This window comes from Jaculus jaculus, chromosome 1 (assembly GCF_020740685.1).
Source record: "Jaculus jaculus isolate mJacJac1 chromosome 1, mJacJac1.mat.Y.cur, whole genome shotgun sequence".
In the NCBI taxonomy this organism is placed as follows: Eukaryota; Metazoa; Chordata; class Mammalia; order Rodentia; family Dipodidae; genus Jaculus; species Jaculus jaculus.
In genome coordinates, this window is record NC_059102.1 from 142,216,754 (window position 1) to 142,233,244 (window position 16,491).

The window sequence follows — 16,491 nt, forward strand, 5'->3', positions numbered from 1 at the left end:
GGCCATTCAGGAAGCATTTTGGAAACAGATTTCAGCAGTGCTTTAAATCCCTAAGAAATAAGGGAACAAGAGCAAGGATGTGTTCATGAGGCCCTGGACAGCTGTGTGGCTGGTTTCAGTTCATTTTTCTGAGACACTGACCTGTTTATTTCCCCCTCACGAAAGTTAGGCTCTGCTAAGGAGGGGTGGATTTGCAAGTCCACCTGCCCATCTGCAAAAGGACAGGGTGTCCCTACTCTGATGACAGCCCAACTTCAGTCTAAACTCTAAGGAATATTTTTGAGGCAAGCCCAACAGACTAGCCTTTTCTTGTGTTAATGTCAGGGGAGAGAGGATTGGCATGCCAGGGCCTCCAGCCATTGTAATCGAACTCCAGACGTGTGCACCGTCTTGTATGCTTGTGCGACCTTGTGTGTTTTCATCACCTTGTGCATCTGGCTTACGTGGGACCTGCGGAATTGAACCTGGGTCCTTAGGCTTCACAGGCAAGCAGTTTAACCACTAAGCAATCTTTAGCCCACACATCCATTTTTTTTAAAGATTGATTTATTTGCAAGCAGAGAGAGAGAGAGAATGGGTGCACCAAGACCTCTAGCTGCTGCAAATGAACTCCAGATGCAGTTACCATGTTGTGCTTCTGTTAAGCATTCATTTTTATAATGTAAAATTTACTTAAAATTCTAAACTTGCAGCTCCTACAGTCAGACTGGTCCCTTCCAATTCTTGGAGGCTTTTGTCACATCTGTGACCACACCATTAGAGCCGATCTCCTTGTGCGCAGCCTTCTGGAAGGTAATTAGCCCAAATTAGGTCTTAGGGTATCCCAAAGCTTCCCCTTGCAGGGAGCCTGATCGTGGGTCACTAATTTGAGACAAACCTTTTCTGGACCCAGGATAGGTCAAGCCAGAAATGAACCATTTTAGCTTCTAGACCTCTTGTTTCACAGCCTGAACTCTTCTGGAAAACAGTTAGTGGAAAAGGAAAGGTTATCCTAGTCCATCCCAGTCCCATCATTGCCAAGCAAGTACTAAGAGACATTCATTGCCTTGTAGGTCAGGCAGTCCCAAGGAGGTAAACAAATGTGTCCAGGGGTACATAGCAAATGCTGAGCAGGCAGGATGAGGTGCCCTGAGAGCCTGGAGGTAGATGTGAAGGCCACTAGGTTCTGACTTGTGAAGGATTGGAAAACTTTCCCAACATTTGGATGAGCAAGGTGAAGTGTCATTGGGCAAGAGCGTTCCAGGGATGGGAACCATTATGCAAAGGCCTGGAGGAGCGCGAGGCGGGTGTGACTAGCAGACACGGAGAGGGCCTGAGGTACAGAAACAGACCAGGGCCCAACCATATTCAGGGGCTCAAAGGTCTTAGTTGTTTCCAACTTTATTCAACATCAAAGGAAGACATTTTAACCAAGGATAACTCAAATCTAATTTGTATTTTTTTGTCAAGGTAGGGTTTCACGCTAGTGCAGGCTGACCTGGAATTCACTATGTAGTCTCAGTCTGGCCTCGAACTCACGTCAATCCTCTACCACTGCTTCCTGAGTGCTGGGATTAAAGGCGTGTGCCACCACGCCTGGCCTAATTTGTATTTTTCTAAATAGCACTAGCTATCAAGATGGGTATTTTATGTTTTGTTTTGTTTTTTGTTTCAAGATGGTTTTTGCGATGAGAATTTGGATGCCTTGAGCTACAGTGACCATGGGGACAGAGAAAAGGAAATGGATTTAGAATGTGATTAGGAGGTCAATTTGATGTAAAGGTTGACCTTGAGTAGCTGCTGGGCCATTTACTGAGTCAGGGAACCCTGAAAGATACAGGAGCAGTTTCAGGAAATGGGAGCAGTACTAACTAGCTTCGCATGCATTGTAGTTATGTCACTCAAGGGCACTCAGATTGGCGTCAGAACTGTGTTAGAATCTCAGTTACAAAGAAAATAAGAGCTTGGGTGTAATGGGTGTAATGTGTAATTGACTCCAGAACAGGAGGAAGACCCAGATGCTCATTTGCCTTCAGGCATGGTGGTCTACATGAGTGGTTCCCTGTGGGATCGATCAGATCTTGCCACTTGAAGTGCCAGCCTGGTGGCTGTGGCCCACAGTGTTTTTTCTATAAAGGAAGTATTAGGCTGGGGCATGGTGGCTCATATTTGTAATCCTGACACTTGGTAGGTTGAGGGGCAGGAAGATTGCTGCAACTTCAAGACCAGTCTAGGCTACAGAAAAATCAGCTCAAAAAGGAGGTTGGGGGCTTAATGGTTAAGGCACTTGCCTGCAAAGGCAAAGGACCCACATAAGCCAGATGTACAAGGTGGCACATTCACCTGGAGTTCGTTTGCAGTGGCTGGATGCCCTGGCGTGCCCACTCTTTCATTCTCTTTCTCTCTCTGCCTCTTTCCCTCTCAAAAAGTTGGGGGGTTGGTGGCACGCCTTTAATCATGAGACAGAGGAAGAAGTACCGCCGTGAGTTCAAGGCCACTCTGAGACTACATAATGAATTCCAGGTCAGCCTGGGCTAGAGTGAGACTACCTCGAAAAACCAAAATAAATGAATTTTTTCTTTTCTTTAAAGGCTAGGGAGGCAGTAATGGAATGGGTGTCAGCTGAAAGGCTGTGGATCTGCTCCACAGATCTCTGGCAGTGTGACCTTCCTGGCCTGGTAGTGATTGCCAAGACAGAGGACTTGCCTTTCACAGTCTGGCAAAGCACACTACTGGACTTTGGGTAGTGATCATTCTGGGCCTCTTGGCAAAACTTGATTTTCCTGTTTTCCTTATATGTGCCCATGTGGGCTGTGGCTTCTTTGACAGGCTTTCTAATCAGTCACTTTACTACCTAGCAGCAAAGATCACCAGCCTCTGCTGCTGTCCCACGCAAACTCTGCCAGTGCCACCATACTTTAGGGCCTATGATTTGTGGCAAGCCAGGCTCTGGATTGTTCTAGGTGCCCTTGGTGGCAAGTGGCCAAAATCCAGTTCAGTAGAAAAAGAGAAACTGACAGGTTTCCATACCTGGATCAAATGTGTCCCTGGGTGAAAGGCTCCCATGGGTCTCTCTGTCCCTTTCTTGCCCTCATTTGTTGGACCCAGCTTGGCTGTATTGTAAGATGAGTCTTTCAATCAGGTGCAGTCTGATTTCCCATTACTCTAGGCTTAAGTGGCCCATAAGATTTATAATTCCAGAAAAATCCTTTCTGGCTTTTCACTTCAACAAAACTCCAGAAGTCCTTGGTTGGCCCTGTTTGGGTCACATGGCCCACTCCTTGGCTCAGTCATTATAAAATATACTGAGAAATGCATTACACAAGAGGCTGGCAAGGCCACAAAGTCTACACCAATGGTTCCCTTTTGCCTGGAATGTTTTCCCCAAACTGGTTATCCTAATAAGTAAAGATTTTAAGCTAGAGTGTTCCTCCAGTGTGACCCAACCACTTCTCTAAACTCATTCCCTTTATTAATCTGGATTCAGGATCTGTATATAACTATAGCCAAAACAATAGCTCAAGATGAATGTACCTCACTAAGCAGCCCAGGACTAATATGCTAGTCACACTGTCATGGGATGGTAGTGTCTTGTCTTTCTTCATCCCTAGCATGTCTCAGTCTTTTTTACATGGTGAGCAAAGATGGTAGCCATGTGGTCCATGCCTGTGATCCCAGCACTAGGAGACAGAGGCAGAAGGAAGAAGTTCAAAGCTAACCCGGGCTACCTAGTGAGGCCTTGTGTGTGTGTTGGGGTGAGGCATGACAGCTCCATTTCCTATCATAGGTCAGGTCCTCCTCAGCTAGTAGGAAGAGAAGGGCAATTGGAGAGGATGGTCCTTTATACAGGTATGGTCCAAAGGTTGAACACATCATCTTTATCCCCATGCCCTTGTGTGAATTCAGTCACATGACCATGCCTACTGGGGAAGGAGGCTGGAGCAATTATGTTCCACTGAAACTTAAGTTCAGTAACTAAGGAAGAGATTACCCATTAGGGACTCCTGTTTTACAAGAGCTTTGCCTTCTGTCCTCTTTAGTTTTGAATAAATCATTGCTCTGACATTCAAAACTAAGGAAGATGGGGCTGGAGGGATGGCTTAGTGGTTAAGGCACTTGCCTGCAAAGCCAAAGGACCCAGGTTTGATTTCCCCAGGATGCACGTAAGCCAGGTGCACAAAGGGGCACATGCATCTGGATTTCCTTTGCAGTGGCTGGAGACCCTGGCATCCATTCTCTCCCCCTTTCTCCCTCCCTTCCCCTCTCTCCCTCCCTCCGTGTGTGTGTGTGTGTCCCTCTCCCTCCCTCCCTCCCTCTCTCTCTCTCTCACTCTGTCTCTCAAATAAATAAAACTAAGGAAGATAAGCCAGGTATGGTGGTGCATGCCTTTAATCCCAGCACTCGGGAATCAGAGGTAGGAGGATTGCCATGAGTTTGAGGCCACCCTGAGACTATATAGTAAATTCCAGGTCAGCCTGGGCTAGAGTGAGACCCTACCCCCCCCCCCCCGCAAAAAAAAAGTCATGGATATGAGCAAGTGACCATCATCATCAAGCATCACATACTTCTTAGAATCACAGAAGCCATGGTCAGAATGTCAAGGTAGAGACCCTTAGAGATCATTTAAACCGTTTTAAAGATGGAGATGGACCTAGAAAAGAGACTTAAAATCACATAACAAGCAGGTGCAGGCCAAGGCTGGGGTTCAGGTTTCCTCCCTCCAAGCCCAGAACTCAGCATTGGGAAATGATTTGCGGAGGGTAGGGATGAAAGATTGACTAAGAGGGGTGTTAGCCTTGTATGTGTTGCCTTTATGAGATATATAAAAGCTATGTTCATGTGCAGTTGTACAAATTAATATAGAACTTAGCCAGTGCATATGAAAGGTTTAGCCTCATTTATCTGTAGAGAAAAATAACCACAGCAAAGGACTCAATGCAACTCAATGTATTGAGCACTTACCTAGCTTGGCCAGATTCTGGATTCGATGTCTAGCACCTGAAAAATCATAGCCAAGTGCCATGTTGCATACCTGTAGTCCCAGCTACCTAACAGACCGACAGGAGAATCAGGAGTTTAAGGCCAGTCTAGGGAATGCGGCAAGGTCTTGTCTCAAGAGCATGCAAGAACACACAAGTACTGGTTTGGTCCCCAGCACCAGGCATAATGGTGCTCACTTTTAATCCTAGTACTGAAGAGGTAGAAGTGGGTTTCAGGCTCACAGGTCAGCCAGTCTGATTTTTGAGTTCTGGGCCAATGAAAGACCTTGTTTCAAAATGAGGTGGATGTCATTCCCAAGGATTGACACCCCAAGTGGTCCTCGGGCCTCCACTACACCCATCCACACACATGCAAACATATTTAAAAGGGGTGCGTGCTTATTATTCATACACAGTAAATACACAAGTAAAACTACATTTAAAAACCAGGAGAGGGATGGAGAGATGGCTTAATGGTTAAGGTATTTGCTGGCAAAGCCAAAGGACCCAGGTTCAGTTCCCCAGGACCCACATAAGCCAGATGCACAAGGTAGTACATGGGTCTGGTGTTCATTTGTAGTGGCTAGAGGCCCTGGTGCATCCATATTCTCTCTCTCGCTCTCTCTCTCTCTCTCTCTCTCTCTCTCTCTCTCTCTCTCTGTGTGTGTGTGTGTGTGTGTGTGTGTGTGTGTGTGTGTGTCTGCGTCTTTCCCTCTGGCTCTCTCAAATAAATAAAATTTTAAAAAAGCAACAGGAGAGAGTGTGGCATGGTGATGTACGCCTTTAATCCCAGCACTTGGGAAGCACAGATAGAATCACTGAGAGTTCAAGGCCACCCAAAACATGAATTACAGGTGAGCCTAGGCTAGAGCAAGACCCTACCCCAAAAAAACAAAGAAAATAAAAAGCCAGGAGAGGACTGGAGAGATGGCTTGGAGGTTAAGGTGCTTGCCTGCAAAGACTAATGACCTGGGTTTGATTCCCCAGTACCCACATAAAGCCAGATGCACAAAGTGGCCCATGCATCTTAAGTTCATCTATAGCAGTTGGAGGCTCTGTTGTGCCCATTTTCTCTCTATCTCTGCTTGCAAAATTAAAAACAATTTTTTTTTTTAAGCCAGGAGAAGTCTAAGCATATGGCTCAGTAGTAGGAAGAGCAATGGTGGGCATGTGTAAGGACCAGGGTTAATTCTAGCACCACAAAAAATAAATAAGGCTAAGGCATGGCAGCTAATTCCTATAATCCCAGCAATCAGGAGGCTGAGGCAGGAGGACTGCCACGAGTTGAGTTCAAGAGGCAAGCCTGGGTACACTGTGAGACACTGTCTCAAGCAGCAGGAGGAGACTAAGCACCTGAAAGCAACCATGCTCTAAGGTTCTAGAAACAATAGCTTTATTGGTTTGGGTGCCAGTTGCAAGGGTATATTTGTGACAGTTTGAGGACATGTACACTTTGCATTTATCTCTGTATATTTCATAAAATATTTTAAAAATAAGCAAATGAAAAATTAAAAGTGATAAAGAGGCATGTGTCTGGCAGGCACAGCCCCAGTTTGATTTCTTTCCGTTTTTAAATTTTGATTTTTTTTTTTTTAAAGAGGGAGAGAGAGAATTGGCACGCCAGGGCCTCAGCCACTGTAATCAAACTCCAGACCTTTGCACCACCTAGTGGGCATGATGTGCAACGTTATGCTTGCCTAACCTTTGTGCATCTGGCTTACGTGGGATCCAGAGAGAGGCTTTGCAGGCAAGCAATTCAACTTAAAAAAAAATTTTTTTTTTTTTTTTGGTTTTTTGAAGTAGGGTCTTATTCTGGTCCAGGTTGACCTGGAATTAACTCTGTCATCTCAGGGTGGTCTTCAACTCATGGTGATCCTCCTACCTCTGCCTCCCGAGAGCTGGGATTAAAGGTGTGCGCCACCACACCTGGCTTTTTTTTTTTTTTTTAATGTATCTGTTTACAAGCAGAGAGAATGAACACACCAGGGCCTCTTGCCACTACAAACGAACTCCAGATGCATGTGTCACCTTATATCTGCCTTTACATAAGTACTGGTGAATCCAACCTGGCTATCAGACTATAAGCATGTGGCTTTTACCACTAAGCCATCTCCCCAGCCCCAGTCTGGGTTTCTTGAGGATTTTCAGTAGGATTTTCTCAAGGGAACATGTGTGACAATTGCTTTCCCAAAGAGAAAAAAACACCAGGCATGGTAGTGCATGCGTTTTATCCCAGCACGTGGGAGGCACAGGTAGGAGGACTGCTATGAGTTTAAGGCCAGCCTGAGACTACATAGTGAGTTACAAGTCAGCCAGGGCTAAAATGAGACCCTACCTCGACAAAACAGGAAGGAAGAAAGGTGGGAGGGAGGGAAAGAAGGAAGGAAGGAAACTTGATCCAGAATATCAGGGATTTGTCACTGGCTTTCCTGTGACATTCAAGGCTCCTTTTGCTCTGCTGAAAAAGTTTCCTAGGGAAAAAGGAGATCATAGAGGACCAGTAGTTAAATCAGGGCCATGACCCCAGGGAGCAGATACCCATGGACAAAACAGCTCTCCTAAAGGTGTGTACTTGCTTTGGGTCAAGGCAGTGTGTAACCTAGAAAAAAAAAACAGCCTACTGGGGCTGTCAGGTTTCTCATTTGAAAAGAATCATCTTGAATTCTACAGGGACTTTCCCATGTGAGGTCGTCACTCCATCCTGATTTACTGTGACCCATATCCATATGACAAATGTAGAACCAAGGGCAAAGCTAATCATATCTCGGACATCCATGTAAAAGCCAGCCTGGGCTTTTGCCACACAAGCATGGGGACCTGAGTTTTGATCCCAGCACCTGTAATCCCAGTGCCAGAGAGGCAGAGATGAATCCCTGGAGCTTCTAACAGTAGGTGTGGTGGTTTGAATTAGGTGTCCCCATAAACTCATGTGTTCTGAATGCTAGGTTCCCAGCTGTGATGGTTAGGGTGTTGTTGATCTGGTTAGTAATCCACAGAAATCCTCTTTGGGTGGGTCTCCGAGGTTGTTTCCAGGAAGGATTAACTGAAGAGCGAAGTCCTTCCCCCAGAGTGAGCCCTTCCCCCAGAGCAGGCAGCCCCTCTCAGAGGGGACTTTATATAAGGAAGCTCTGCGTGAAAAGAACCCCTTCCTTCCTTCCTTCCACTTGGCTGCTGGAGCTGGTTGCTGCTTCCAGCGCAGACTGAAGACCAGTGTCAACTGAAGACCCATGTGGATCTAAACCCAGTGGCTCTTCAGGAAGCCTCCAGGCCTTCAGTGCCAGATGGGGACTGTTGTGGCATCCAGCCACGTGGACTGAGCAGCTACTGGGTTCCTTCATTCTCAGGCCTGCAACTGCTATTGGACTACTGCAAACTAATCCAATAAATTCCTTTTTTTAAAAAAAAAAAATTTTATTTATTTATTTGAGAGAAACAGACACAGAGAGAAAGACAGATAGCGGGAGAGAGAGAGAATGGGCGCACCAGGGCTTCCAGCCTCTGCAAACAAACTCCAGATGCGTGCGCCCCCTTGTGCATCTGGCTAACGTGGGACCTGGGGAACCGAGCCTCGAACCGGGGTCCTTAGGCTTCACAGGCAAGCACTTAACCGCTAAGCTATCTCTCCAGCCCAATAAATTCTTTTTTAACATAATTCATTCTAGCAGTTCTGTTCCTCCAGAGAACCCTCACTAATACACCAGCTGACAGCAATTTGGGAATTGGATCCTTACTGGAGGGGGTGGGATTATATGTGTTATAGCCAACTTCCCCTAGCTAGTGTTTGGCTCACTCTCCTGCTACTGTTGTCTACCCAATATCCAATATCCTTTTCCCCTGCCATCATGGAGTTTCCCTCTAGTCCACAAGCCAAAATAAACCCTTTCCTCCCACTAGCTGCTATTGTTTGGGTACTTTCTGCCAGCAATGCAAAGCTGACTGCAACAGTAGGAATCAGTGAACTCCAGGTTCAGTGAGACCCTTTCTCAAATATAATGCGGAAAAGCCAAGCATGGTGGCACACACCTTTAATCCCAGCAGTTGGGAGGCAGAGGTATGAGGATCGCTGTGAGTTCGAGGCCAGCCTGAGACTACATAGTGAGTTCCAGGCCAGCCTGCGCTAAAATGAGACCCTACCTCAAAAAACAAAATAAATAAATAATGTGGAGAGGCATTGAGGAAGACACCTGACATGAACCCCTGGATTCCACACAGACACACAGCACACACACACACACACACACACACACACACACAAAGAGGTAGCCTAGACTTTAATTGGAAGATATTTGTCTGTTCCTCCTATTTTGTATTTTGGGTGTCTGAGGCTCAGATAGGGAAAAAATGAACAGAGGTTCACAGATAGTCAAGGTGGCAATGCTGGTTCCAGACCCTAAAGGGTTGAGTTGAAGGTGACCTTGAAAAGAGATACCCACCAAGTGTGGTGGCGCAGGCCTTTAATCCCAGCACTTGGGAGGCAGAGGTAGGAGGATTGCTGTGAGCTCAAAGCCACCCTGAGACTACATAGTGAATTCCAGGTCAGCCTGGGTTAGAACAAGACCCTACCTCGAAACACTGGAAAAAAGAAAATGATACCCTCAGGCACTCTTGGATGGTGTGAAATACTGACCGACCTCTGACCTCACACTTCCTGCCTCCACCCATGCTGGTGACATAAAACCAGTCTTGCAGGTGAGTCCCCAGGCCCAGAGAGAGAAAGTAGGTTCTGAATGAAGTCCACAGACCAGCCATGGGACACCAGAAAAGGTTTAAAGAGGGTGGAGGAGGGTAGAGAACGGCCAGGAGGGGGTGGGGGAGAAGCCTTCCATTCTCCACGCTCTTCCCCAGCCATAACCCACCAAAGCCTTCTCTCACCAACTTGCTTATTTGAGTTTGCCTGCTCCTCCCACGTTCCCTGCAGGCAGGAAGCGCCTGTTTCCCCCCCTGGTATCCACAGAGGACAGGCTGCCAGTGAAGGTGCTTACCAGTTGAAGAATGAATGAGGTTGAACAAACACCTTTGGCTTGTTTACTTTGAGCATAGTATTTTTCCAGTTTTCTGAGATAAGCTTGTATTGCTTTTGCAAAAACATGGTTCTTTTTACCCCTTAAATGATTTTTTAAGTACTTTAGGGCTGGAGAGATGGCTTAGTGGTTAAGGTGGTTTGCCTGTGAAGCTTAAGGAGCCAGGTTCAGTTCCCCAGTACCTAATATAAGCCAGATGCACATAGGTCTGAAATTCATTTGCAGTGGCTACAGGCCCTGCTGTGCCCATTCTATCTGTATTTCCCTCCCTTCTCTGTCTCTCTCTCTCTCTCTCAAAATAAAAAGTTTATAAAGTATTTGTTTTATTTATTTATTTTTATTTATTTGGGAGCAACAGACAGAGATAGAAAGAGGCAGATAGAGAGAATGGGCACACCAGGGCTCCAGCCACTGCAAATGAACTCCAGACACGAGCGCCACCTTGTGCATCTGGCTTACGTGGGTCCTGGGGAATTGAGCCTCGAACCCATAATCCTTAGGCTTCACAGGCAAGCGCTTAACCGCTAAGCCATCTCTCCAGTCCTTCTTTCTTTCTTTCCTTTTTTTTTTTTTTTTTTTTTTTGACTAGGGTCTTACTCTAGCCCAAGCTGACCTGGAATTCATTATGTATTCTCAGGCTGGCTTCGAATTCACAGCGATCTTTCTACCTCTGCCTCCCCAGTACTGGGATTAAAGGTGTGCCCCACCACGCCCCGCTAAAAAAGTACTTTAATAAGGCATGGTGCTGCAGCAGTATGGAGGCTAAGAAGTGGTATTCAAGGTCAGCCCTTTTTGCATGGTGTCTCAAATCAATAGCTAGGTGAACTGCAGAAGACGCTACCTTCCTCAGCAAATGGCCTTGGCAAGTGCGACCACTCTCCATCCCTCCTAGCAAGAACTGCAGCTTGGGAGAGGGACAGAGTCTTGCTAGAGTCCTCAAAGCACTAGGCCAGCCGGGGCCGAATCCCAAATACTCTGATTTCCAAGATAGTCGTCGGGATGCCTCCCCAGGGAGGTGGTAGGGCCCGCGGTGGGAGTGGGAAGCAGAAAAAACCATGGGGGTTGAAGAGAGCACGGTTGAGGGGCGCAGATCGGGAGGGTGCCCGATCCTGGTGACGGTGACCATGGGGACCCTGGAGGGGGCGTGGCGACGGAAGGGACCCCGAGGCTGGGCGGGGCGGTGACGCAGGCGGGGGCGGGGCGAGAGCGGGAGGAGGAGCTGGCCTCGGGTCGTGACCCAGGAGCCCCGGAACCGCTGCGCGCCGGGCCGCTCCCGGGAGCTGTCGCTGTCGCTGTGGCTGCCTTTGTGGCCAAGCCAGGTGGGTGCTGCGGAGGGAAGGAAGGGCGAGCCGCTCAGACCTGCAACCGGAACCCCAAAGCCAGCTTCCAGGGGCGGAAGACACTGTGGGTCCGGCGCCTGCGTCCTTTGCTCGGAGGGAAGCCAAGTCACTGACCCTCTAGAGGAGCGACTTTCCCTGCCCTGGCTGGCCTCGGTCTGCCCGCTTGCGCAGTGAGGGGCGCTTTGAAGGGGTCTCCTCGTTCCCGGCTCACTTAAGCCGATCTTCTGATCAGCTACACGTCTCTACGGCTAGAACCCTAACCCACCAGGGAGGGCCCCTCTGTCTGCAGCAGCATGCTTGCACTCTGATCCCGGGGGTGGGGGTCCTCGGGTTCAAAGGGATAGCAGTGTCATGCTATAGTCAGCCTCTGCCTCACTCCTGGGCATTGAGTCAGTAATCCCCCTGGGCTGACCTCACTGACCCGTGGTGGTACAACTCCAGGAAGGATGGAGCAGCTGCTGCTCCTAGAGGGTCAGAGACAGCAGCAGGCTTTGTCCTTCTGCCCCCCCCCCGGTTATACGAGATCACCAAACTCCATTGTTTTTTTTTCTCGAGGTAAGGTCTCACTCTAGTCCCAGGCTGATCTGGGATTCACTATGTAGTCTTATTAGTCTTAAACTCATGGTGATCCCTCTACCTCCCCAGTGCTGGGATTAAAGGCGCGCCATGATGCCCGACCAAAACCCAATTTTTGTTTTAATTTAAGTATATGTAAGTAGGGTACAGTGGAAGGAAACACAGGCCAGAGTCTGGAAGTTTGGGTTCTAGTCCAGGCTGTGTTTACTAATTCACTGGTGACCTTAGGCAGGTAATTGTCCTCTCTGGTTCATTCTTCCCTTCTCAACAACCACCATGTTGCTCAGAGTCTGAAGGAACCTTTCTGGGTTTTTGTTGTTTTGTTTTGTTTTTTGAGGTAGGATCTCGCTCTAGCCCTCAAACTCACAGCAATCCTACCTCTGCCTCCTGAGTGCTCCATCACGCCCAGCCCCCTTCTGTTTTTTTTGTTTTTTTTTTTACATTGCTAGTAATTGCAGTTATCATAATTGCTTCCTTGTCTTAACTGCTGTACCTGAGCTGGACTTTACCCAGAGTACCAGACTCTTACCCTTAGACCTTTGCACTAGAGATTTCTGCCAGGAACACTTAGCCACCTTTGCTTTCGCCATAGTCTTCCTCACACCACCACCAGAACTTCTCTTGCTTAGGAAGATTGTGGGTCCCCAGAAGTATGTTGTCATGGTGCATACCAGCTTCATTATGCTAGTTTGTATACTTTGTCTACAAAGAATCCTCTATTCTTATGTGTGCGTGTGTGGGGGGGTGGAAAATGCCCGTATATGTGCCCATGTGGGGCCTTTTGGACTGGCCTGAGGTGGATGGAGGGGAATGTTGGGTGTCGCCACTCCATTACTTTCACCTGCTAATTCGTACTTGAGCCAGAGTCTCTTATCCAAGTAGGGTCTCGCTGTAGCCCACGCTGACCTGGAATTCTCTTTGTAGTCTCCGGTTGGCCTCAAACTCATGGCGATCCCCCTACCTCTGCTTCCCAAGTGCTGGGATTAATGGTGTGTACCACCATGCCTGGCCTTTTTTTTTTTTTCCCATGAGCACAAGCGATTCTCTGGCCTCTTCTGACAGGACTGGGGCTGCAGACCTGTGTAGCTGTGTTCAACTGTTGACACTGGGTCCTAGGGGTGGATCTCTGAGCAGTCTTGTCAGGCTTCCTCAGGTCCTCATGCTTGCACAGGAAGTGTTCCTAACGGCTGAGCCATCTCCCCAGCTCAAGAATCCCATAAATGTCACCAAGGCCTGCTCCCCAGCACTTGGCTCCTAAAGGTGCTCAGAAATTTGTTTTGGAATGAATGAGTGAATGAACGATCTCATTTTGTCCCAAGATCTTTCGAGGTTGGTGTCCTCTTACCTCTCACACTTGAGATTCACACGGATTCAGAGTGACTTTCCTTGGGTCACATACTTGGTGCATCTGAATATGGACCCAGTCAGACAGCAGGGCCTCAGCTTCCACCTCATTGCTGTTTCTCATTCTAGGATCTCGTGCTGTGAAGACATTTCTAAAGTGCCTTGGGGCACCCCACAAATCGGACCAACTCAGCCTGGAAAGAGGTGACTGGTCACTTGTGGAGGGGTGGATCTGTCGAACTCAGCGTCTCCCTCAGCTGCGGGACCTGAGGCAGACCAGGTCTCTTCCATGGCTCGGCGGCTGCACATTCGTCTACTGACATGGGACGTGAAGGACACGCTGCTCAAGCTCCGCCGCCCTGTGGGGGAGGAATATGCCACCAAGGCCCGGGCCAGTGGGCTGGAGGTGGAGGCTAGAGCCCTGGAGCAAGCCTTCAGGCAAGCATACAGGGCTCAGAGCCACAGCTTCCCCAACTACGGCCTGAGCCAAGGTCTCACCTCGCGGCAGTGGTGGCAGGACACGGTCCTCAAGACTTTCCACCTGGCGGGAGTCCGGGATGCCCAGGCCGTGGTCCCCATCGCTAGCCAGCTCTACAAAGACTTTAGCAGCCCCTGCACCTGGCAGGTATTGGAGGGGGCTGAGACCGCTCTGAAGGGGTGCCGTAAGCAGGGGCTGAAGCTGGCAGTGATATCTAACTTTGACTGTCGTTTAGAGGCTATCTTGGCGGGTCTTGGCCTCAGAGAACACTTTGACTTTGTGTTGACTTCTGAGGCTACTGGCTGGCCCAAACCGGACCCCCGCATTTTCCGTGAGGCCTTGCGGCGTGCTCATGTGGACCCAGCAGAGGCCGCTCATGTTGGGGACAGTTTCCTCTGTGATTACCAGGGGGCTCGGGCTGTGGGCATGCACAGCTTCCTGGTGAGGGGCCCAGAGCCTCTGGACCTCTCAATCAGAGATTCTGTTCCTAAAGAACATATTCTTCCCTCACTGTCCCATCTCCTGCCTGCCCTTGACCGCCTGAAGGCCTCAAACTCTGGGCCAGGAGTTCATGAGGGAAGCAGCTAAGACTTAAACACGGAGGATGGCATCCGTTCTTGCTCCCCTGTCCTGCAGAGGGAGGGGTCCAGGCCCTCTCACAGCCTCCTCTTTAGCCTGTCTGACTATAAAGCAGTGAGGACCAGCTCCCAGTCTCTGAGTTCACTCATTTATTCACAAACATGCTGCTTTTCTGCCATGAATCCCCTTCACCTCATATCCATGGAGAGTCCACCCCATCTATCTCACAATCACTGTCTGTGTGTATATGTGTGTGTATGTGCACATGCATGCATACATGTTCATGTTTGCATACAGGTGTGTATGTGGAGGTCAGAGGACTTTTTTTTCTTCGAGGTAGGGTCTCACTCTAGTCCAGTCTGACCTGGAATTCACTATGTAGTCTCAGGGTGGCCTCGAATTCATGGCAATTCTACCTCTGTCTCCCGAGTGCTGAGATTAAAGGCATGTGTCACCATGCCCAGCTTTTTTTTTTTTTTTTTTTTTTTTTTTTTTGGTTTTTCAAGGTAGGGTCTCAGTCTAGCCCAGGCTGACCTGGAATTCACTATGAAGTCTTAGGGTGGCCTTGAACTCAGGGCGATCCTCCTACCTCTGCCTCTCAAGTGCTGAGATTAAAGGCATGCACCACCACGCCCATTTTTTGTTTTTTAATTTAACTTGCTTATTTGCAAGCAGAGAGCGATAGTGTGCCAGGGTCTCCAGCTGCTGCAAATGAACTCCAGAGGCATGCACCACTGCTTCTGGCTTTACATGGGTACTGGGGAGTTGAGCATAGGTCATTAGCCTTTGCAGGTAAGCACCTTAACCACTAAGCCCTCTCCAGCCCAGAGGACAACTTTGGATGTGAGTTCTCACTTTCTGCCTTGAGGCCAGGGCTCTCTTTGGTGTTCACTATGCTAGCTGGCCTACAAGCTTCTGGGCGGTCATCCTGTCTCTGCTTTTCTTCTTGCTGGGATGACTTCAGATGCTAGCACCGCACTGTCCAGCTTTACATGGGTTCTGGGGACTGAACTCAGGTGCTTACTCTGTGCACTTTATCCACTAAGCCATCTCCCAGCCTTATTTTTGTTTTTGTGAGGTAGGATCCTACTGTAACCCATGGTGATCTACCTCATCCTCCCAAATGCTGGGATTACAGGTGTGAGCCACCATACCTAGCAACAACCAGGTACTTTCAACACATAGAATTATAGTTCAGTGATAGAGTACTTTGAAACCCCAGCACTACACACATGTGCACAAAACCCAGGTCCTTTCAGACTTTTCAAAGCACCGGAAATCCAAAACCCCTTTATGCAAGACAACTAAAACCCCAGGAAGTCACAAGGTTTCTCTTTCCGCATCTGAGACCACCCACCATGCCCCACTTCCTATGGCCTTAGGATCCTTGAGGTCAGAGCTTAATTTGAAAGTGGGTGCAGAGATGTGCCATGGGGATACTGTCCACTTGTACCACATAGCCAATTAGATCTGAGACAAGTTATGAGAAGGACCACTGCTGACTTGTGTCTCCTATTTATTGTGTGTGTGTGTGTGTGTGAGGTAGGGTGTCACTCTAGCTCTGGCTGACCTGGAATTCACTACATAGTCTCAGGGTGGCCTTGAACTCACAGTGATCCTGCTACCTCTGCCTCCCGAGTGCTGGGACTAAAGGTCTGCCACTCCACTATGCCTGGCTTAAGTTCTTTTTTGTTGTTGTTTATTTTTATTTATTAACTTGAATAACGACAGAGAGAGAAAGAGGCAGATAGAGAGAGAATGGGCGTGCCAGGGCCTCCAGCCTCTGCAAACAAACTATAGATGCATGTGCCCCTTATGCATCTGGCTAACGTGGGTCCTGGGGAATCGAACCTTGAACCGGGGTCCTTAGGCTTCACAGGCAAGTGCTTAACCACTAAGCCATCTCTCCTGACCCTGGCTTAAGTTCTTTATTGCTATCTACATTCCTCAAAGCTAGCAAATGGGCATAGGTGATATAACCCTTTCCCTGCATTCTTTACAAATGAAACAGATGAAGGGGTTATATGGCTTGCCTGTGGTCATGTGAGGAAAAGAAAGTTCCAGTTTTGGCATGTAAAGCCCATTGGCTTGACCATTAGGACACATATCTAGACAACAGGGAAGGTGTCCTGAATGGCATCAATCTTAAAGGGCCCAGCCATAGGGACCACTATGGAGCTAGGGAACTATAGGAG

The 16,491-nt window shown here is 48.3% G+C and overlaps 1 protein-coding gene across 1 annotated transcript; it reads left to right on the top strand.

The window, feature by feature from the left end:
- Positions 1–11,174: 11,174 nt before the first annotated feature.
- Hdhd3 (haloacid dehalogenase like hydrolase domain containing 3) lies at positions 11,175–14,422 on the top strand. Its single transcript, XM_004662676.2, has 2 exons — positions 11,175–11,298; positions 13,369–14,422. The coding sequence occupies exon 2, from the start codon at positions 13,529–13,531 to the stop codon at positions 14,303–14,305; it is 777 nt and encodes a 258-aa protein (XP_004662733.1). The 5' UTR covers positions 11,175–11,298; positions 13,369–13,528; the 3' UTR covers positions 14,306–14,422.
- Positions 14,423–16,491: the final 2,069 nt, after the last annotated feature.

What these genes read in the sequence shown, in the direction of transcription:
- Hdhd3 (XM_004662676.2), top strand. Translation starts at nt 13,529, where the DNA reads ATGGCTCGGCGGCTGCACATTCGTCTACTGACATGGGACGTGAAGGAC.